Below are 22,519 nucleotides of genomic sequence, written 5' to 3'. Positions count from 1 at the left end.
CTCTCTTGTTATCCAGGCTACATGTGAAACTCTTCCTTAAAGGGGTCTTGCACATCAGACCACCTAAGAAGCCTATCCCTCCTCCGTGGGACCCGAACTTCATCCTGGGAAAACTAACCCAGCCCCCCTTCAAACCAGCTAATACTGCCTCTCTACAGTTTTGTACTTGGGAAAACAGTACTGTTAGTGGCTATTACCTCTGCCAGAAGGGTTTCCGAGCTACAAGCCTTAATGGCATGAGCTCACCTTACACCACTTCTTGCCCATGGTAGTCAATGACTTATCTCTAAATCAAGCCATTCACCTACCCAGTTTTTTCCCCTCTCCCACTAACCAAGGAGAGAGGATACTCCACTCCCTAGATATTCAGACAACTGAGATTTTACCTGGACAAGACTAAAGACATTAGGAAATCCAAACAACTCTTTGTATCTTTCTCCCCAGGGCATTGGGCAAGGCAGTCACCAAACAGACCATTGCTTCCTGGATTAGAAAGGCAATCAGTTTCTGCTACACACACCATGGAAAAAAACCTCCAGTTGGGGTTAAGGCACACTGTGGCCACTTCTAAGGCCTTCCAAAAAGGCATGGACACAGCTTCCATTATGGAAGCAGTTACATGGTCCACTGTACACACTTTCACCAAACATTACAAACTGGACCAAATCTCCAAAGTACACGCAGGATTTGCCAAGACAATTCTACAAGGCTTTGTGGAATCAGCTTCTGCATCTGCCACCCTTTCATCAAGCTAAGCTGTGGTACTCTCCCACACCAAGAATACTGCAACATAGGAGTAGAAGGACATAGAATAGTTGTATAAAATCTTACCATAACCATAGATGTCCTCCTCTTCCATGTTGCAGTATTCCTTACCACCCACCATTCCCCTTCACAGACTCTACTAGTCTAACTGCTCCCTGATGCCTCTCTCCATTACAGAAGAGACCCAGAGCATTATACATGTCACCTTTGGCAGCCTATCATGTTGGGCCATCTACTTTACCTGCTTAGCTTCAAGTTCTGAGGATTGTGCGTGCAGTCGTCACACACAGGATCCCTGGTTTATGGCCCTACGTGTGATGTCCCAAGCAGCTGCAACAGCCAAGCTGAAGCTTTTGTATAGGAGCCGACGTATGGGTTGCCTGAAGAAAGGAAATACCAAACCAAGAATACTGCGACATGGAAGAGGAGGACATCTGTGGTTATGGTAAGATTTTTACACAACTATTCTTTCTTGGGGTTCATTCCATTTACTTTGTTTTGTGCGCCTCCCAGTTTCACTTTCCCTAATGGCTCCCTTTCTTTTGCCCATTCCGTCCCTTTGTTTCAGGAGAACAGGAGTAAGTATTCTTGGGTGTGAGTCCCTGCAGCCCATTTGTTGCTACCTGAGAACCTCCATCCATGCTCTGTACTTTGGTACTAGTTAAGTTGTGGGGTGTGGACTAACTTGCTTGTCATGGGGCTGGCCTATCCTCTCCCTGTGAGAGCACCCCCCCCATGAGATCCTCCTGGCAAACCGTTTCTACCTCCTGAGGGGAAAGTGTGCTTCAGCATCCTGGTTGACCTTTGGTTGTGTAGTGTGGCTACTCTGTTGTAGTGCATGCCTAGCTGGCTCAGAGCCTCACTGGATTGAATACAGTGTGCTCCTGCTCAATTTTTCTCCTGTGGTGAGCCACAGCCTCCTCCCTCCCCAGGATGGGTGAGCTGGCAGCAGACCTTCCCCCCTCTCCTGTCCTCTCCTCTCAGCTCCTGAAGGCGCTAAAGTCTGTGGTGTGGTCTGCACTTTATTCCTGTATAACATGGAGCTGGCTGCTTTCCATTTAAGCTTGATATATGAATGCTTTGTCTGAACCAGAAAGAGCATGGCTGCATAAAGTACAGCATTCAGATCCATGTTTTTAAGATGGATATATGCAAGTTTTACTTGAAGGCCCTTTTTAAGACCACTTGAAAATGACAATACACTTGCATACATGTTATTTCCTTAACATTATTAATTTGATAGTCCATTTAACTTGGGTGTCTCTGAATACTTTATCAGCTGCTTTTGCCACAGTTTGTCATATAGAGATGATTTTGTAGTTAGGCTGTGTTAAGACGGAAATTTGGACTCTTAGGCAACCTGTGAACCTATATGATTGAATGGGAGATAGGAAATTCACCCCGGGGATCATGTCAGTCGCCCTGCTAGACAGGGGCCCAGAGAGGTAAATATTGTGGGGAAAAAAATTTTCCAGGGAATTATTATGGCTAGGCTTGCATAGGCCTTAGGGCTAATAGCCTAGTACCAACCTATGAACCTATTTGTGTTGACAGGCATGGAAGAACTTCCCTTAATTACTACACTTTCAAGTTGAATTGAGTAGTTTGAACTGTTTTTGGTAGATGGGGAAGGTGGCTGTTGGCCCCTTCTCTCTCTCTCTCTCTCTCTTTTTTTTTTTTTTTTTTCCCCCAAGTTCCTTCACCATTTGCTGCTGATGGCTGCCAGTAAGGTAGCCCATGTTCTCCTCTCACCACTTTAATCAAGGAGTGTGTCTGAAGCCTGTTGTGACCCTGCATGTAATCTACTACCACTAAAACCTATGGATGCTTTCTGTCTGAGCAGGGGTGGAATCTTGCAGTGCCCTGCAGTTGGGTGCACACCCTCATTGTCTCCCTTTCTTAAACAAAACTTGGTGCGTCTGTCTAATTTCTGAAGGTTTAACTATGTAGCTTTATTTGTTTTAGTAAACAAGCCAAGTATCTGGTATAATTGCATGTTTTGCTCATTCATATGTGCATTTTTTTCTTATCCTTTTTCTAGACTGCAGTTATTAAAACAGAACCTGGAGAGCCCACTGAGTTCAAACCACACAATCTTAGACGTAGAATGGGCTGTGCAACTATAAAATGTGAATCTGGTAAGTGTGAAAGTAATCATTGGGTGTTTGTCTTAAAAGTTATGTAAGCTTGAAGGATGTGTATTTTTCTGTGCTCTGATTTAGTATTTTACTCTGAAGTTGGGGGATATGGCTGTTGAATGTAAGTGAATGCATAAGGAGCAAGCTTTTATTTGGTGGGAATTATTTGCTTTGGAGATGATTGTAATTTTCTCATGATAGTAACTGCTTTTTTTTTCTTGGACAGGATTCTGTAATTTGTTTCCTTTTGGAGGAATGAGAGTAGTGGTATGTGTCTTGAAACTGGTTGTGCAATCACAAATGCAGAATATCTGAGAGCTTTTTTATTTTTTGTAGGTGGAACATGTCACAGTTGTATTTTTAAGTTGACAACAGGATGTTGGTGAAAAGAGAAATCTTTAGAAATGCCACAAATTCACATGTGTCTTGGTGTTACCTTGAATACGAGTTATGGATGTCCCTGGCTAGTGAGTGGCTGGTCAGGCTGCATTGAAATACTTCTCTATTCCTAGAAAGTGTGTGTGAGAGTAGTATACACTAAGAACAAATTATATTTTGGCTTCTCTGCTGCAGGAAAAACTTCCTTAAAACAAATGCTGCTTTAAAAATCCTAAACAAAAGGGTGAAACAGGCAGAGGGAGGTAACTGAAGGTTTAATCTCTCACTCTGTGTAACCAAACAATAAATGTTTTGCTACTAGGACTCCGTCTGTATGCCTTGTTTCTCTAGGTGCTTATGGATGCTACAATTTTTGTAGGGGAGTCTGCCAGCTGCTTTTTTGTAGCTGACCTAATGATACTCTGAATTTTTGGGGTTTGAATGAGTCTTTCTTTCATCGATCTCCAGTAAAGGCTTTTTTGTGACTAGATTCATAGCATTAATTGCATCAACCAGAGAGTAGCAGTTTATTATAAAAGATGTCGCTCTTTTGGCTGCCAGTTTTGAAGTCAGAATAGAGTGTAAGTAGAGTATATTGCTGAGGCTATATGATCTGACTAGTGTATCAGTATGAACATTTTTTTGACTTCCAGCAAAGGGGTGAGAACTTTCCTTTTTCATCGAAACAGAAAAATGATCCGATGTTTCTCTCCCATCCTCAACTGATGGGGTATTGGATCTGACATTGGCAGTTCTCAGATTTTGGACCCAAGGCTATGGCACCCCCCCCCTTACCCATAAACCCATCCACTGCTAGAATACTTCAACTCTCGTTTGCAGCTTGAACACTACAGATGCAAATCTCCGGGGCTGAGTGCTTTTACAGGTAAGTGCTGACTTTGAGAAGTTTCTCAAGTATTTTTTCAGCTAAGGTTTTTGTTTTCTTTACTGCCTCCTTCAAGGTTTTATGTCATCCTCCCCTGAAAAAGGGGCCTTTGAATGATTTAATATTTCTGTCCCTTTTCCCAACTGTTTCTTGTCAAGGTTGGAGTTTATCTCTACAGTTTTTGCCTTAATCTGTGTGTGTAGGTAGGTACTCATTTAGCATTTAGTGCTTTTTGATATTCTTTAGTGTAGAGGTTTTCAGTGTTTAAGGATTGTTCCCTTGGTGGTTTGGTGATGCTGTTTAACTTTTACTTTTCAGGCTGGCAGACAAGGCATCTGGTTTTAAAGTCTCTCCTGTGACCATAAACTCACCCCCCCCCCAAATGCACACTTTTTGTGTGTGTATACTATTTGAGGACTGCATACCTGGAAGAGGTTTGCTTCACTTTTGAGCCACAGCACTTGTCTGACCAGTGTTTGAAGTTCATCTTGAAGGGGATTCCCCCTGCCTCTACAGGAGAAGGTAATCCCTCCCAGTCATCATCTTTTACTTCAACAAGATGCCTTCAGATAGGAGCAAAGGGGGATAAATCTATAGAGAGAAAAGTTCAGATAAGCACAGCCAGGGAGAAGCCTTGATCTTTCACCAGATCTGACAGGGCCATTTGGCCCAACTCCAAAGGAGTCAGTCTTCAGACCCATCTTCTGTCTCAGAACCTGTTAGGTTTAGATCTCCAATCCCTCTTTTTTCCAGACCCAGGTTCTCCTCAGAACTGGTTAGTCCATGGGTACATTTTTACCTTCTACAAGAGAGAGAATTTCAAAGGATTTCCAGGCAAACATCTCCTGCCTATTCTAGAAGATTAGTAAGGTCAACCCGAAGCCTGTCCACAGCAGTCATAAACAGAATGATGAGGAAGTACCTCAAGATCCAGATCCATCTGGGGTTCCTCCATGCACCAACCACTGTCAAAGGTTTGTAAGCCCCTCCAATGACCGAGACACCTCATCCTGTCAGACCTTCAGGAACAGTGCCTGTGTCTGATCCGAAAGACTGGAATTGTTACTTCAATTTTTCTCATTATTGTACTTTTGACTGCTTTGGTTGTTGATGGGTCCTGGAGCAGAGGGGCCAGTGCGAGTCCCAGGGGGTCAGGATCAACTCTGACATTTTCAGATTTACTTTGCTCAACATTTCAGCTTTCAACTCTCATCTGGCATCTGGAGCAGAGGGGCCAGTGCGAGTCCCAGGGGGGTCAGGATCAACTCTGACATTTTCAGATTTACTTTGCTCAACATTTCAGCTCTCCGCTCTCAACTCTCATCTGGCATCTGCTTTGGAACTGAACCAATTGGTCCATGGAGCATGCCATTGTCGTGTTCCTTGCAACCGACAGGGGAATTTTTTGGGACCTGTTTCAGCTTTGGCCTTTGAGAGAGCTCTGTCTCCATCAAGAGACCAGACATCTCTCCCACTCGGAGGTGTCCCTTGTCCCACTGGCTTCTTCAGGTCCTCTGCCTTTTCTCCCTGTCTGTTGCCCCATGAGGCCTTGAGACAGTCCATGCCATGGACTTCTGTGGTGGGAGGCTCTAGGAAGATTCCAAAGGAGGTAGGAAGTACATCAGAAGCATGCCTACAAAAGGAGGCACTTGGACTGCCCTCAGGAATCTATCACTGAGGATACTGATTTTGAAGAGGGGGAGGGTTCCCCTATATCCCTCCCAGAAGAAGCCATCTTTGCTGATATATTAGAATTTAGACAGAAGGGGGATGGGCCACTGAGGTCCCCCCTTGGGAGGAATCTGTATTCCTTGATGCTTTTGGGGCTGACGCATCTACTTTGTAGGTTGTCCATCCCACGTATAGACTTGAAGACTTGGTTTCAAGGTGCTTTTGAAAGGAACCAGACATTCTTGAACCAATTGCCCATAAGCCCGATGAACTTTTGTCTCCCTGAAGGACAGTACTTTTCTGGAGCAAGAGTCCTATGGTAGATTCTGTTGTGGTAGCAGTGGCAACCAAGAAAGAGCTTGTAGAGGAGAGCTCTTAATGTCCATCCCTGTAGCAGGGAGTTCAGGGTGTTGGACAAATTTGCAAAGCTGGTGTACACTTCAGCTACCTTTGCTGCAAGGACGTTGAACTTACCTGGCTCATTTAAAAAGTTTTAAGAGGATCTTGACAGAGTAGCTCTTAGTCCCTCTTAGGGTCCTTACCTGTGGAAGCCTGAAAATCAATGGATAGTGCAGCTGGTTATTCTCGACTCCCTCTCAAGTGTCCATGCACTTAATATTTCTAAAGCGCCTGAGTAGAGCAGTGGACACTGGCATTACTGTTTGCTGGCACACCAGGATGCGTATCTGACTTTGTGGAACTTTGCCCATCAGTACTCCCTATGACAGGTCCACTGATGTTCATCGTGCATACAGCTGCAGTAATCACAGATGGGTTTTCAGCCATCAGGCGGTCCCTCGGTCGGCCGAATTCCAAAGTCTTGGTCCGGCTTCGGTTGTCGTCGCTTACTCTTCTGACGTCAGGAAGGCCAGAGTATATAAGACACAGCCGACGCCATGTTCTTCAGTCTTTTTTGCCGCGCGGTGCCCGAAGCAGAAGCAGTTCGCAAGTGCCGGTCGGCCAGCTCCTGATTTACGAATATATTTGGAACCGAAGTCTTCATTAAAGCTAAGTACCCCGTTGGGGAATCTTTTCTTGCCTCAGACCGATGTCAGATAAAGTTAATAATTGTATTTCTTGTGGGAAGCAAATACCGCATAAGGATTTCCATTCCCTTTGCATACCTTGTTTGGGCCCAGACCACGACGTCTCGGCCTGTCGCTTTTGCGCTAACTTCAATAAACGCACTATCAAGCGTCTGGCGGAGTTCGCCCAACACTTTTTTGGTAGAGCTTTTGACTATAAAATGTCGTCTGACACCCCGACTACCGTTTTATCCAAAAAACGCAAGGAAAAGGACCGACACGCGATGCCCGCGGTCTCCACCGACACCACGCCGAAACAGGCTACACGTGGTCCGGTTCTCAGCGAGACGCCTTTGCAGTCCCTGACTACCGACGACACTCCTTTGGCGGTGTCTTCTGTACCCGAGACCGCTGGGTCATCGGCCCTTTCCCAGACTACAACCGAAGCCCCGGCTTATGTCGAGCCTACTAATGTGGACAGATCCACCTCCACCCATGGTGTATTTAGGCCTTCATCTTTTTCTATTTAGGCCTTTACTAAATCCAAAGCAGCCAGGCATCACACTAGGCCTGCTGCTCAAGGCCCATCTCCTGGACCCATGCCTAAGAAACAGATGCTTAAAATGGCTGAGGATCTAATAACTCTCATCAGAGGTTCTCAGCCCCCTCCTGACAAGAGACCCAGAGTGGAGGAAGAAATCCCCCTCTTCTGATCAGGGATCCATTTTATCAGAGCATTCTGATGCAGAGGAACACTCTTACTCCCCATGTTCTTCGTCTTCCCTTGCTGCAGTCCTGACAATTGGGTATAGTCCGCGTCCCAGTCGGCCCGAATACCAGAGTATAAGGCTGACGTCGGTCATGGCGCCTTAGACTGACGTCAGAACGTCAGGGTACTAATGCGCATGACCGACGTCATTTCCTCAGTCTTTTTTGCCGCATGGTCCGATGCAGAAGCAGTTTTGCGAGTGCAGGTTGGCGTTCTGAGATTTTCCGAAACCGGAGTTTCAGACCGAATACAGAGTTGGCTAAGTAACCCCGTTAGAACATTTCGGTTTTTCTTGCCTCAGTATTTAAACGGATGTCAGAAAAAGTGAATAACTGTATTTCTTGTGGGAAGCAGATACCGCATAGGGATTATCATACATTGTGTATACCTTGTTTAGGGCCTGAGCACGACGTTGTTGGTTGCCGCTCTTGTGCTAGATTTAACAAGCGCACTATTAAGAGGAGGCTTGATTGTGCTAGGTTAGTGTTTGGGAAGCGTTGCAATTATAATATGCCGTCGGATGCTCCGACGCCTGCTTCATCCAAGAAGCGCAAAGATAAAACAGTGAAGCCTAGGGGTGAGGAACCGGCAGTCCCGGACGTCAGTCCTTTGGAAGGCTCAGGGGAGCCAGAGGTTTTGCCAGGAGTTTCTATGGAGTCCAGGCAGATACTTTACTGTTACAGGATGTGCCCTCTCAGGAGGTAGGCCAGGCTGAGGGGGCTTCTCAGGTAACTGTTCTTCCCTCTCTTCCCAAGGTAGTTAGGGCCTCTCCTTCTGTTGCCAAAGCTTCTTTTAGAGGTAGGCCAAGTTCAGTTTCTGTGGGGGCTTCTCCTAGCATTTCGGGCTCTGTGCCTAAGAAACATATGCTCAAAATGGCAGAAGATTTGATTACTCTGATTAGAGGTTCTATGCCCCCACCTGATAAGAGGCCTAGGGTGGAACAGGAGTTTGATAGTTTTGAACAGTGTTCACAGGCTTGAGTCTTCTGTGGAAGACTTGCAAGAGTTTCCTACTTATTCTGATTCTGATGTGGATGATTCCACCCTTCAGCTTCTCCTCCTGAGGATTTTTCATTTTCAGAGACTCTTCACTCCATGAGGGAGCACTTTAAATGGGAAGGCCAAGATTACTCTGACTCTAGAAAAAGGCTTAGGGAATTCTTGTTTTGGCCTCAGCATAGGCCCTTAGCTATTCCTCCTGTGTTGAATGTGGTGGAGGATGTTTTGCAGAGGCTTCTCTGAACCCTGACTCCTTGCCTCCTGCTCCTGTTAAGCCTGATAGGTATTATAGGGTGCCCGAAGCTCATAAGTATTTGTTTAAGAGTCCCAGGGCGGACCCAGAAACTGTTTCTCAGGGGCCTAAAGGTGTTAAAGCTTCTGTGGTTAAAAATCCTGTACCCTCTGATAAAGAGGCAAGGGCTTTGGATAGGTGGGGTAAGAAAGTATATACTTCTTCCACTCTAGCCATGAGGGCGTTGAATTGTCAGTTTCATATGCTGAAATATCAGAATTATCTCCTTTCACAATTGAAATCTAAGGTGGATGCTTTGGCGGAAGGTATTGAGTGTAAAGAATTGCTGGATTTGGTTCATGTGTCTGAACAAGTGGGTAAGCATTCTTTGCAGTGTGGTTTTGATGCTGTTCAGGCCTCCTCGAGGGTGGCTGCTACTAGTTCTGTTCTTCGCAGACATGCCTGGTTGAAGGATCAGAATTTAGCTGAGCATGTTAAAACCAGGATTTTGGATGCTCCTTTACAGTCTGATGTGTTGTTTGGACCGCCTGTGGAAGCAGTTTTAAAGAAAATGGAGGACAAAGCTAAGTCTATGCAGACTGTTAAAGATTTTTTGCAGGTGCAGCCTCCGAAGTTTAGTAGAAATTGGCCTGCTAAGGGGTGGACATATCCTGCTTATGGTTCCCAGTCTAGGGTTAGGTCTAGACGTGGTAGGGGCAGGGCTCAAGGTTCGTTTAGGCCTCGATCAGACAGTTCACCTGCTCAGACTTCTGGTGAGGGCAGGGGTCAGTCCTTTCGTAAGCAGAACCAATGACCTGCCTTTTCAGCTGCCAGTGGACTCTCGTCTGGCAGCTCCTTTGGGAGGAAGATTGTCTCTCTTCAAAGAAAATTGGGATTTAATCACTCAAGACAGATGGGTGCTGGATATCATTCATCACGGTTACAGATTTTATTTCCACACAATGCCCCCTTTCAGAGGCATGCCAGATGTTCCTCCTCCACAAAGAAAAGAGGCTCACATGCAAATTTCTCAGTTACTCCAGATAGGGGCCATTCAGCCAGTCCCTGTATCAGAAAGGGGCTTCGGATTTTATTCTCGCCTGTTCCTAGTGCCAAAGAAGGGGAACACGTGGAGACCAATTTTGGATTTATCTATCCTCAACACTTATCTGGACATTCCCAAGTTCAAGATGTTGACGTTACAGCAACTGTTACCTCTGCTGGGCAAGGATCACTGGATGGTAACTTTGGATCTCAAGGAAGCTTACCTTCATGTGCCTATACGGCTAAGTTGCAGAAAGTATCTGCGGTTTCGAACTGGAGATTTTCATTATCAGTTCTCTGCATTGCCCTTTGGCTTATCTACTGCCCAGAGTATTCACAAAGGTTCTGGCTCCAGTGATAGCTTACTTCAGGCTTCAAGGCATTCAAATCTATCCTTACTTGGACGACTGCCTGATTCTGGCTCAAGAAAAGGAACACCTTCTACAGCATCTGGAATATGTCATAGCAGTGCTAAGATGCCTAGGGTATTCTGTGAACGAAATAAAGTCCAGTCTAGTACCCTCTCAAGACATGTGCTTTCTGGGTGTGAGACTGAATACAGCAGCCCAGATGGCCTTTTAACCCCGGACAAACAAAAGAGTCTGTCACTTTACTTCCATCAACTATCTCATCAGTCCGTGCTGACTGCAAGGACAGTCCTTCAAGCATTAGGGTTCATGGCATCTTGTATTCTGGTGCTTCCCAATGCCAAACTGCATATGAGGAAGCTGCAATGGTATCTCAAAATGTATGGACACAGCACTGCCAAGATTTGGACACTGTCATTCAAATAATACCTTGCCTTCAAAAGGAATTCTTGTGGTGGGCTCAGGAATGTCACCTAAACAAGGGACTCTCTGTGACCCGGCCAGAGGCGAGTCAGATTTTAACGACAGATGCCTCGGACACTGCTTGGGGAGCTCATCTAAATGGAAAGTGGATACAAGACAAGTGGCCTGCCAGACTACAGCATCTACATATCAACATGAAGGAGATGTTAGCAGTCCAGTTTGCATTGATGGCGTTCAAGGAGTTACTTCTTCCAGGGCAGGTGTTGATTCTGACAGACAACACAACTGTCATGTGGTACATCAACAAGCAAGGGGAACACATTCTTATCCTCTATGCAGGCAAGCAATGATTTTATGGGAGACTGCGTTAAGCCTGCAACTGACTCTTCAGGCAAGGTTTCTGCCAGGAGCACAGAACTCCTAGCAGATGTATTAAGCAGACAAATCATGGATCCCCACGAGTGGAAACTGGATCTTCATGTATTTCAGAAATTGACAGTGTCCTGGGGAACTCCAGACATAGATCTGTTCGCTTCTCCACTAAACCACCAGCTGCCAAAGTATTGCACAAAGGGGTTTCATCACACAGCTTGGAAAGTGGATGCTCTGTCTTTCAGTTGGAAAAACCTTCATGTCTATGCCTTTCCACCTCTACCTCTTCTTCCAAAGGTATTACTAAAGGTCAGACAAGACAGGCCAAGGATGATTTTGATAGCTCCAGATTGGCCTCCGCAACACTGGTACCCACTTCTAAGGAGTCTTGTAAAGAAGCCTCCATGGCCTTTACCTCTGATTCCTCATCTGTTATCTCAGAAGGATGGTCATCTGCTCAATGTCAAGCTTCAATCTCTTCATCTCACAGCTTGGCATATTCTGTGTTGAAGCACGGTAGGTCTCAGCTTCCTCAACAAGTTTTAAATGTGATTATGGAAGCTAGAAGGCCTAGTACTAGGAGAGTGTACGCAGAAAAATGGAAGAGATTTTTATTTTGGAGTACAGCAAAGAAGTTGGAGATTTCAGAGCCTAATTTGAGTGTGGCTCTTCAATATCTTACTGAATTATTGGACAAAGGTTTGTCCTTCTCTTCCATAAAGATTCATGCTGCAGCAATTTCAGCTCACTATGATTGTGACCCACCTTTGTTTTCGCATCCTTTGTTCAAGCAGTTTCTTAGAGGGCAAAGAATATAAGACCCCCACGTAGAGCTCCTACTCCTGCTTGGGATCTCAATTTTGTGTTGGAAAACTTACTCTACAACCTTTTGAGCCTGCAGCTACTGCTGAATTGAAATATTTGTCATGGAAGACTGCTTTTCTGTTGGCTATTACTTCTGCAAGAAGGGTGTCTGAGTTGCAGGCCCTTATGGCAGTAGAGCCCTTTTTGATTTTCCATAAGGACAGGGTATCATTACGTACTAATCCTTCCTTTATGCCTAAGGTGGTTTCTAGTGTGGCTTTAAACCAAACTATTCATTTGCCTACGTTTTTTGCAGATCCTCAAAATAAAGGGGAAAAGATTTTGCACACTTTAGATGTACACAGGCAATTGCGTTATTATTTGAGCAGGACTAAAGATTTTAGGCAGTCTCAGCAGTTACTTGTTTCTTTTGCCTTGAATTCACAGGGCAAGCCTGTGTCAAAACAAACTATTTCTAGGTGGATTGGCTTTTGCATTGCATTTTGTTATTCCCATCATGGCAGAGGTTCCAGCTGGGATTAGGCCTCATTCCACTAGGGCTACTGCCACTTCAACAGCATTTCTAAGGGGGGTGGCAACTAAGGATATTCTGGAAGCAGCTACTTGGAGTTCAGTGCATACTTTCTCTAGGCATTATCACCTGCCTATATACTCTAAGACTAGAGCTGGTTTTGCCACAGCTGTTTTACAAGGCATGTTGTCAGCTCCTGCTACTTTATAATTTGCCAGCCTCCCTTACCTCTGCTTTGGGATTCTACCCAATTGTCAGGACTGCAGCAAGGGAAGACGAAGAACATAGTACAGTTTTGTACCTACCATAAATGTAGATGTTCGAGGATTCCCTTGCTGCAGTCCAATTTACCCTCCCTCCTTCCCCTCTGTGTTTCAGGGTGGTTGTGTAGGTGAGTTTACATGCTTATATTTTTTGTATATATTACTGTATATATTGTACATGTTTTTTGGTGCAGGTTGTTTTTGGGACTTGTCTTTTTCGGTCTTCTGACATCTGGGGCAAGAAAAGACTGAGGAAATGACGTCAGTCATGCGCATTAGTACCCTGACGTTCTGACGTCAGTCTAAGGCGCCATGACCGACGTCAGCCTTATACTCTGGTATTCGGGCCGACTGGGACGCGGACTATACCCAATTGTCAGGACTGCAGCAAGGGAATCCTCGAACATCTACATTTATGGTAGGTACAAAACTGTACTTTTTGAGGATTCGGATGCAGAACAGTCCATTCCTTCTGTATCCCCCCCTGAGGATTTTTCTTTTGGGGAAACCTTGCACACCTTGAGGGAACACTTCCATTGGGAAGGCCAAGACTTTTCAGATTCCATGAAAAGACTTAGGGAATTTCTTTGGTTACCTCAGCACAGACCTCTGGCTATACCCCCTGTTATGGAGGTACTGGATGATGTCTATTCGGAGGTTTGTCTTAATCCTGATTCTCTGCCTACTGCACCAGTAAAGCCTGATAGATATTACAGAGTACCCAGTTCTCACCAATTTCTTTACAAAGGCCATAATGCTGACCCTGAAACCATTTCGCAAGGCCCTAAGGGATTAAAGGCCTCCACTGCCAAGAATCCACTTCCTGCAGAGAGGGAATCTAGATCTCTAGAAAGGTGGGGTAAGAAGGTATATACCTCGGCCACCCTAACCATGAGGGCCTTAAACTGCCAGTTTCATATGATTAAATATCAACAGTTCCTGTTATCACAATTAAAAAACAAAATGTCTCAACCTGAACAATCAGATTTAAAAGAGTTACAGGATATGATGCATAGTGCGGAACAAGTGGGTAAACACACCTTACAATGTGGTTATGATGCACTAGAGGCCTCCAGTAGAGCGGCTGCTACAGGATCAGTCATTCGCAGACATGCCTAGCTTAGGGAACAAAATTTGCCTGATCATGTGAAAGCTAAACTTCTTGATGCTCCTTTACAAAAGGATGTACTTTTTCGTACTAATGCTGAGGATATACTACGAAAAATGGAAGAAAAAGCCAAATCTATGCAAACTGTCAAAGCTTTCTTACAGGTCCAGCCACCACGATTTAGCAGGAATTGGCCTTCAAAAAACTGGTCTTTTCCAGCCTCTGACAAGCCCCAAAGAGGTAGATACAGACGCACAAGGGGCAGAGGGCAGTCACAAGGATCATATAGAGGCAGACAATGGCAATCTCCAGCACCAAGAGGTGGTGAAGACAGTGCACAACAATACAGGAAGCAAACCCAATGACTCCCTCATTTCCATGCCAAGCAAGTCTCAGCTGGCAGCACCTTTGGGAGGGAAACTAGCATTATTTGCAAACAATTGGCATATTGTCACAACAGACAAATGGATTCTGGACATTATAAACAGAGGCTAGAAATTTCAATTTCACACTCTTCCAAAAATGAGAGGCATGCCAAACCTACCACAAAATCAAAGGGTAGAGGCACAACTGCAAATTTCAAAGCTCCTAAACATGAGAGCTATACAAAAGGTACCTACGCACCAACAAGGTCAAGGTTTTTATTCAAGACTCTTCCTGGTACCAAGAAAAGGAACCGACTGGAGACCCATTCTGGACTTATCCATCCTAAACACATTTCTACTTGTACCAAAATTCAAGATGCTCACATTACAACAACTTCTTCCCATGCTGGGCAAGGAGCTTTGGCTGGTAACATTGGACCTCAAGGAGGCATACCTGCATGTCCCAATCAGACAAAGCTACAGAAGATACGTTAGATTTCTTGCAGGTTCAATCCACTATCAATTCTCTGCATTGCCCTTTGTGAATACTCTGGGCGCAGTAGATAAGCCAAAGTGCCTGGCATCAGTGATTGCCTATTGCAGACTTCAAGGGATACAAATTTACCCTTATCTGGACGACTGCCTGATCCAAGCGGACAGCAAACAAATACTACTGGAGCATCTGGCATATGTGACACGGTTACTGCTTTCTCTGGGATACACCATCAACAAGGAGAAATCAAGGCTAACACCATCTCAGAAAATAACCTTCCTGGGTGCCAGCTTGGACACAAACACCCAGATGGCATACCTTACGTCGGAAAAACAAGGGCAATTATCTCAGTACTTCAAAACACTAGCAAAAAGTACCAGGCTTACTGCAGGGAAAATCCTGCAGGCTCTGGGATTCATGGCATCTTGCATTCTTCTAATCCCATGTGCAAAGCTGCATATGAGGAAACTTCAATGGTACCTAAAAAATCTATGGTCTCAACACAGTCATAGTTTGGAAGCAATTATCCCAGTAATTCCATGTCTGCAAAAGGAATTTCTATGGTGGGCCCAAGCATGTCAAGTAAACACAGGCCTTCCATTCTGCAAGCCTCAAGCAAAACAAGTCATAACCACAGACGCCTCAGATTACACCTGGGGGGCGCACATGACGGACAGGTGCATTCAGGGCAGATGGTCCCAAAAGGAAAAGCACCTTCACATCAATCAAAAAGAAATGCTAGCAGTAATAAATGCAATTACAGCTTTCAAGGACTTCCTGCATCCAGGACAATTACTGATAAGAACAGACAACACCACAGTAATGTGGTACATAAACAAACAAGGAGGAACACACTCATACCCCTTGTGCAGACTAGCCATGACTCTTTGGAACTTGGCTCTGGAAAGACAAATCGAACTTAAAGCAAAGTACTTGCCAGGACTGGAAAACACACTGGCAGACACTCTGAGCAGGAATATGACAGATCCACACGAATGGAAGCTGCATCCACAGGTGTTTACGGAGATAATCCAAGCGTGGGGGAGGCCAGACATAGATCTTTTTGCCTCCCACAGGAACCATCAATTGAAAAAGTTTTGTTCAAGGACCTTCCATCCAAAGGCCTGGAAAGTGGACGCCCTTTCATTCAGTTGGGCAACATGGACAGTTTATGCATTCCCACCTCTGCCTCTTCTGCCCAAGGTGCTTTTGAAAGCAAGAACAGACAAACCGAGGATGATGCTGATTGCTCCAGACTGGCCAAGGCAACACTGGTATCCACTCCTGAGGAGCCTAACACATACTCCTCCCTGGTCCCTGCCTCTAATACCTCTTCTGCTGACGCAGAACAGCTACAAAACCCTTCACAGTCAGCTGAAAACACTCAACCTCACTGCGTGGAAAATTCCTTAACACCACATCAGACTCTACTCTCCCAAGGAGGTGCAGGATGTCATTTTGGAGGCCAGAAGACCATCTACAAGAAAAGCTTACTTTGCAAAATGGAAGCGGTTTTGCTGCTGGAATGAGAAAAGAAGACAGGACCCTAGAAAATTGAACTTGCCTCAGGTTTTACAGTACCTAGCTGAACTGCTGAACAGTGGACTGTCATTTTCTTCCATTAAAATACACGCCTCAGCCATTTCTGCAGAATTCAACACGGATCCTCCTTTATTCTCTCACCCTCTCTTACGGCAGTTCCTCAGAGGGGCTAAGAATATAAGACCTCCAAGGAAGCAACCAATACCAGCCTGGGACCTTAATTACATACTAGAAAAATTAACATTGCCTCCCTTTGAACCTGCTGCCTTAACAGATCTGCAATATTTGTCCTGGAAAACAGCTTTCCTTCTGGCCATCACTTCAGCTCGTAGGGTTTCTGAACTACAGGCCCTCATGGCGGTGCAGCCCTTCCTCATCTTCCATCAGGATAGGGTTTCCCTTCATACTAATCCATCTTTTATGCCAAAAGTGGTATCCAGGGTAGCCTTAAACCAAGCCATACACCTACCTACCTTTTATCCTAACCCTCAAAACAAAGGGGAAAGGCTGCTTCACTCTTTAGACATCCATAGGCAGCTACGTTACTATTTGGACAGAACAAAGTCCTTCAGGAAATCAGAACAACTTTTTGTGTCCTATGCTGTAGGGGCTCAAGGGAAACCAGTTACCAAACAGACCATTTCCAAGTGGATTGGCCACTGCATACGATTTTGTTACTCCTATCATGGGAAATCTGTCCCTACTGGTATCAGATCTCACTCCACCAGGGCCACAGCCACCTCTACAGCCTTCCTCAGAGGTGTGCCTAATAAGGATATTTTGGAGGCAGCCACTTGGAGTTCTGTACATACCTTCACAAAACACTACCACCTGCCCTTATACTCCAGAACAAGAGCAGGCTTCGCCACTGCTGTTTTGCAGGGCATTCTGGCTCAACCCAGTTCCTCATAGTACCTACCACCCTATGCATAGCTTTGGGACTCTACCCATCTGTGATTACTGCAGCTGTATGCATGATGAACATAGTACAGTTTTGTACCTACCATAAATGTAGATGTTCGAGTGCTAATACAGCTGCAGTGCAGGTTTCCTCCTCCTTCCCCTCTTGGTTAGGCATGGGGCCTAACAACCTCTTCATACCTCCTGACTGGGTTATCCTGTTATGTTTTATTTGCTTGCTTACACTGATTTTGCATTACATTGCATTGCTTGCATATGTGGATAAGCTTTACTTATGTATTGCCTTCCTTTTGGGGGCACCTGACATCTGGGGCAAGAAAGACTGAAGAACATGGCGTCGGCTGTGTCTTATATACTCTGGCCTTCCTGACGTCAGAAGAGTAAGCGACGACAACCGACGCCGGACCAAGACTTTGGAATTCGGCCGACCGAGGGACCGCCTGACGGCTGAAAACCCATCTGTGATTACTGCAGCTGTATTAGCACTCGAACATCTACATTTATGGTAGGTACAAAACTGTACTTTCTGCAGGTCCTCATAGCCGCTCCTAATGCTGTTTAGCTCCAGCCTCCCAACCATAGATTTGGGACTCTACCCAAATGTAATGACTGCAACAGTGAAACACTAAGAACATAGTACAGTTGTGTACACTTAACCATAAATGTAGATGTTAGAGTGTATTCACTGTTGCAGTCCAGGTTACCCACCCGCCATCCCCCTTTTCTCTATGGATCTTATCTTTCCTTCTCTGATTTATGCAACCTATGTGGTGTATTTGCTTATAGATGAAGGTAAAATTTATTTTGGTGCATTTATTGATATATATATATATATATATATATATATATATATATATATATATATATATTTGGCTACCCTTTTAGGGGGCACCTGACATCTGGGGCAAGAAAAACTGAAGAAAATGGTATCGGCTGCTTCTTTTATATCCCTGACAACCTGACGTCAGAGAAGGGGTGACAGCAGCCGGCGCAGGACCCAAGACTTTGGAATTCAGGCCGCCTGAGGGCAACCTTGCCAGCAGGATTACCCAAATGTAATGATTGCAACAGTGAATACACTCGAACATCTACATTTATGGTAAGTGTACACAACTGTACTTTCTCTGCACTTCCCTTTGGCTTATCTACTGCGGCCAGGGTATTTACAAAGTGCCTGGCTCCACCAATTGCATACTGCAGGCAAAGAAATATTCAAATTTATCCATACTTGGACGATTGTCTAATTCAGGCGGACAGTCTGGAATTGCTACTTCAGCAACTGACATTTGTAAAGAGACTTCTAAATTCTCTGGGGTTGCACCATCAACGAAAATAAATCACAACTGGTGCCCAACCAAAAGATTGTATTCCTGAGAGCAAGCTTGAACACAACTTCCGAGATGGCATTCCTCACTCCAGAAAAACAGACTTGACAAACTACTACAAACTAATGGCCACCAAAACCCAGCTATCTGCAAGCAAAATACTGCAAGCCCTAGGGTTCATGCCCTCATGCATTCCACTAATTCCACATGCAAGACTGCATATGAGGAAACTTCCGTGGTACTTAAGTCTCTGGTGTCAACATTCTCAGGACCTGGAAACACTGATTCCTATCATTCCTTGTCTAAGGGCAGAGTTTCTTTGGTTGGCAGAGGCTTGCAACCACAACAAAGGACTTCCTTTCACTCTACCCCTCGCCTCCCAAACCCTGACAACAGACTCATCAGACTACGCGGGGAGGGCTCACATGGCAGGCAAATGCATTCAAGGCAAATGGAGCTCAGAACAAATTCCCCTGCATAACAATCAAAAAGAAATGTTGGCTGTATAGAATGCTCTGACATCCTTCAAATACCTTATCCTTCCAGGACAACAACTGATAAAGACGGACAACACCACAGTTATGTGGTATATAAACAAGCGGGGGGAACTCATTCCTACCCTCTCTGCATGTTAGCCATGGCCCTGTGGAACACAGCCCTGAGTAGCCAAGTGCACCTGGAAGCTCAGTTCCTGCCAGGCAAACAAAATTCACTGGCAGACTAAGCAGAAATCTGCTGGACCCATGCAAGTGGAAGCTGGAACCCAGCTCATTCAAACTTATAATCTGCAGGTGGGGGACTCCAGAGGTGTACATCTTTGCCTCCCCTCATAACCATCAATTGAGCAAATTTTGCACCAGAAATTCCCACAGCCAAGTGTGGAAAGTGGATGCCCTGTCCTTTACATTGGAAAACCTCTCAATTTATGCCTTTCCCCCTCTGCCCCTCCTCTTAAAAGTACTACTCAGGATCAAACAGGACAGGCCAAGGACATTCCTTATTACCCCAGACTGGCCATCCCTGCACTGGTACCCACTCCTCCGCAGTCTGACAGCAGTGCCACCAGCAGGAGGGACAGATTTTACATTCACAGCTGCAAACCCTGAACCTTGCAGGCTGGCTTATCCCCTGAATACACCACCAGCAGCCCTCAGCAAACAGGTGCTGGACGTCATCCTTGAGGCCAGAAGGCCTAGTACTAGGAAATCCTATTCTGAAAAGTGGAAAAGATATTTGCTCTTGGGAGCTAGTCTCAAGGAAAGGACACGGGTGTGCCCTCCTTACCTGAAATCGTAGATTACCTAGCAGAGCTACTCCACAAAGGCCTATCCTTCTCAGCAATTAAAATTCAATCCTCTCCCATCTCAGCTCACTACAGTACTGAGCCACCTCTGTTTTCTCACCCTCTCATCAAACAGTTCTTGAGAGGAGCTAACAATTTAAGGCCTTCGAGGAGAGCTCCCACCCCTGTCTGGGACCTTAACTTTGTACTAGAGAAGCTCACGCTCCCCCCTTTTGAGCCTGCTGCTGTAGCAGAGTTAAAATTTCTCTCTTGGAAAACAGCCTTGCTCTCGACCATCACTTCAGCAAGAAGAGTGTCTGAGTTAAGGCATTAATGGCTGTGGAACCCTTCATTGTTTTCCGTGCGGACAGGGTTTCCCTCAGAACTAACCCATCATTTATGCCCAAGGTGGTGTCCAGTCTGGCTTTAAACAAATCCATCCATTTACCAACCTTTTTTTTCCTAATCCTCAGAATAAAGGGGAAAGGATGTTGCACTCCTTGGACGTGCATAGACACCTCAGGTTCTACCTTGACAGAACTAAACCTTTCAGAAAATCTGACCAGCTGCTAGTCAGCTTTGCTACAGGGGCAGAGGGCAAAGCCATTTCAAAACAAACCATTTCCAAATGGCTAGCACACTGCATCCATTTCTGCTACAAATACCATGGAAAACCTATCCCACAGGGTATCAGAAGTCTTTCCACTAGGGGTACCTCAACCTCTACAGCATTCCTCAGGGGAGTCCCTACCAGGGACATCCTGGAAGCTGCAACCTGGAGGTTTGTACACACCTTCTCCAAGCATTACCACTTACCTATTTTTTCTAAATCCAGAGCTGGATTTGCCACAGCAGTCTTACAGGGTCTGCTAGCCAGCTCCAATACTTGTTGACTGCCTCCACCCTTCCTCAGCTTTGGGAATCAACCCAAGTGGTGATGACTGCAACAGTGAAACACAAAGAACATAGTACAGTTGTGTACACTTACCATAAATGTAGATGTTCGAGTGTATTCATTGTTGCAGTCCTGGTTACCCTCCCTCCAGCCTCCTGTCTTTTCTATTCTTTTCACCTATCCTCGTTTTGGCCATATCTCATGGAAGTGGTATTTACTTTTTACTGAAGGTGGTTCCACACCATGTAATTGCTTCCTATTTTGGGGGCTCCTGACATCTGGGGCAAGAAAACTGATGTAATGGCATTGGCTGCATGTTTTATACCCCTTTACGACCTGACTTCATGGAAGAGGCGACATCATCCGACGCAGCAATCCCAAGACTCTGGTATTCGGGCTGACTGAGGGCTACCTGCAGGCAGATAACCCAGGTGTGATGACTGCAACAGTGAATACACTCGAACAGCTACATTTATGGTAAGTGTACACAACTGTACTTTTTTGTAACTGGTTCCTCATATTTCCAAAGGCATTTCCACTAGATCTAAAGAAGTCTTGATTTTCCCATTTACTTGCATCTCATCAGAACCATTAATTTGAGTGCAATACCCCTTTTGTCATGCATTTGCCTAAACATTACTTGAGACCTCAAATTCCTAACTAAAAGGACCAGCGACCTCAAGAACCTCGGTTATCCAGACAGACTTGCAGCACTGTCCCTATACTCTGTTTTGTATGGACTTCTCCATGTGGATCCATGTCTACCCTGATGAGTGATCTGATCCTTTTTGATAACTTATTCCTTCACAGAACAAATTGTCATTCGAATACCCATTTACAGGAAGTAATCCTTCATCAACAAATGAGAAGTAGTGGCATGATAAATTTATATCCCAGTGTATCCCCCAGCTCTGGAATAAACCTCCACTGCTTGTTAAGCAGAGTAACACATTTGCCACCTTCAAGGTAAGCCTTTCATAAAGGCCTCAAATTCACCCCGGTCCATCTTGTTAGCCTACTTGAGGAAACTTTTGACTTTTGCTTATTGGCCAGGCCCATTATTATCTTTTGACTGATTGCCTGGTACTTACCTATGAACTGCTGACAAGAAAAGTAATAGCTTGAGATTAAAGAAGTTGTGTGTGATGATTAGGTGATATCTTTTTGTAATGGGTAGATAAATGGTCAGTAGGATGTCCTGGGAAGTATATCCTTTTGTTATACTGATGGTGAAAGCACTGGAGGGGCAAAATGAATGTTATCAAGAGAATCTAAACTGTTAACTATTGTATGTATGTTTGGGTTAATAACAGCAATATGTTTTATTCATTTAGCTGGAAAAAAAAATCTGTGGGAGGATGTCATGCTGGGAGGTTGAGTGCAATGGATAGAACTCTAGACACCAGGATGGAGAGGGAGGAGGTTCAGAGGAAGCTGGCTCTAGTTGGGGAGAGTTAACTATGAAATTCTAATGGGCTGGCATATCCAGTGATGGAGATATTTAGCAGACCAATGGTCAGTGTAGAAGTGTATTAGGACCAGAGGATAGTAAGTGTTGTACATGTTTTACAAAGAAGAAAGCGGGAAGAAGCTTGGTAAGCTAATGGCTTGTTAGCTGTGGTAGAGTCCATGAGAGACTCCTGAGTTTAAGACCAGTAACATTCCTAAAGGGTGACCATTGTGAAAGACCACCACAGTTTGTTTCATTGCCAGAAGCAACTGTTGCTCAAATCCTGGTCCAGTTTTATGAGTGGGTTAACACTAAAATTGATGGGGAATTTTATCAATAAATGTGGTCTGCTTGGATTTCAGTATTGGTCCCACTCATGTGACTTAAAAATGAGTTTGGGAGCAGGACCAATGCAGAGGAATTGGATTCACATGTGGTTGAATTGTAGGCCAAAGAGGGATGTGGTGATA

At 45.0% G+C, this 22,519-nt stretch overlaps 1 protein-coding gene across 1 annotated transcript in view; it reads left to right on the top strand.

Moving 5' to 3' along the window:
• KDM5B (lysine demethylase 5B) overlaps nucleotides 1-22,519 on the top strand; it is a 2,307,736-nt gene that overhangs the window by 541,098 nt on the left and 1,744,119 nt on the right. Inside the window, exon 5 of the mRNA XM_044076151.1 lies at nucleotides 2,807-2,903. Coding sequence (XP_043932086.1) covers nucleotides 2,807-2,903 — 97 coding nt within the window. The remainder of the gene's footprint in view (nucleotides 1-2,806; nucleotides 2,904-22,519) is intronic.

This window comes from Protopterus annectens, chromosome 7.part0 (genome assembly GCF_019279795.1).
Source record: "Protopterus annectens isolate FY-2018-M chromosome 7.part0, PAN1.0, whole genome shotgun sequence".
In the NCBI taxonomy this organism is placed as follows: domain Eukaryota; kingdom Metazoa; phylum Chordata; order Ceratodontiformes; family Protopteridae; genus Protopterus; species Protopterus annectens.
Note: the sequence above shows the minus strand (reverse complement) of the source record. Positions and strands in the feature narration are given on the sequence as shown.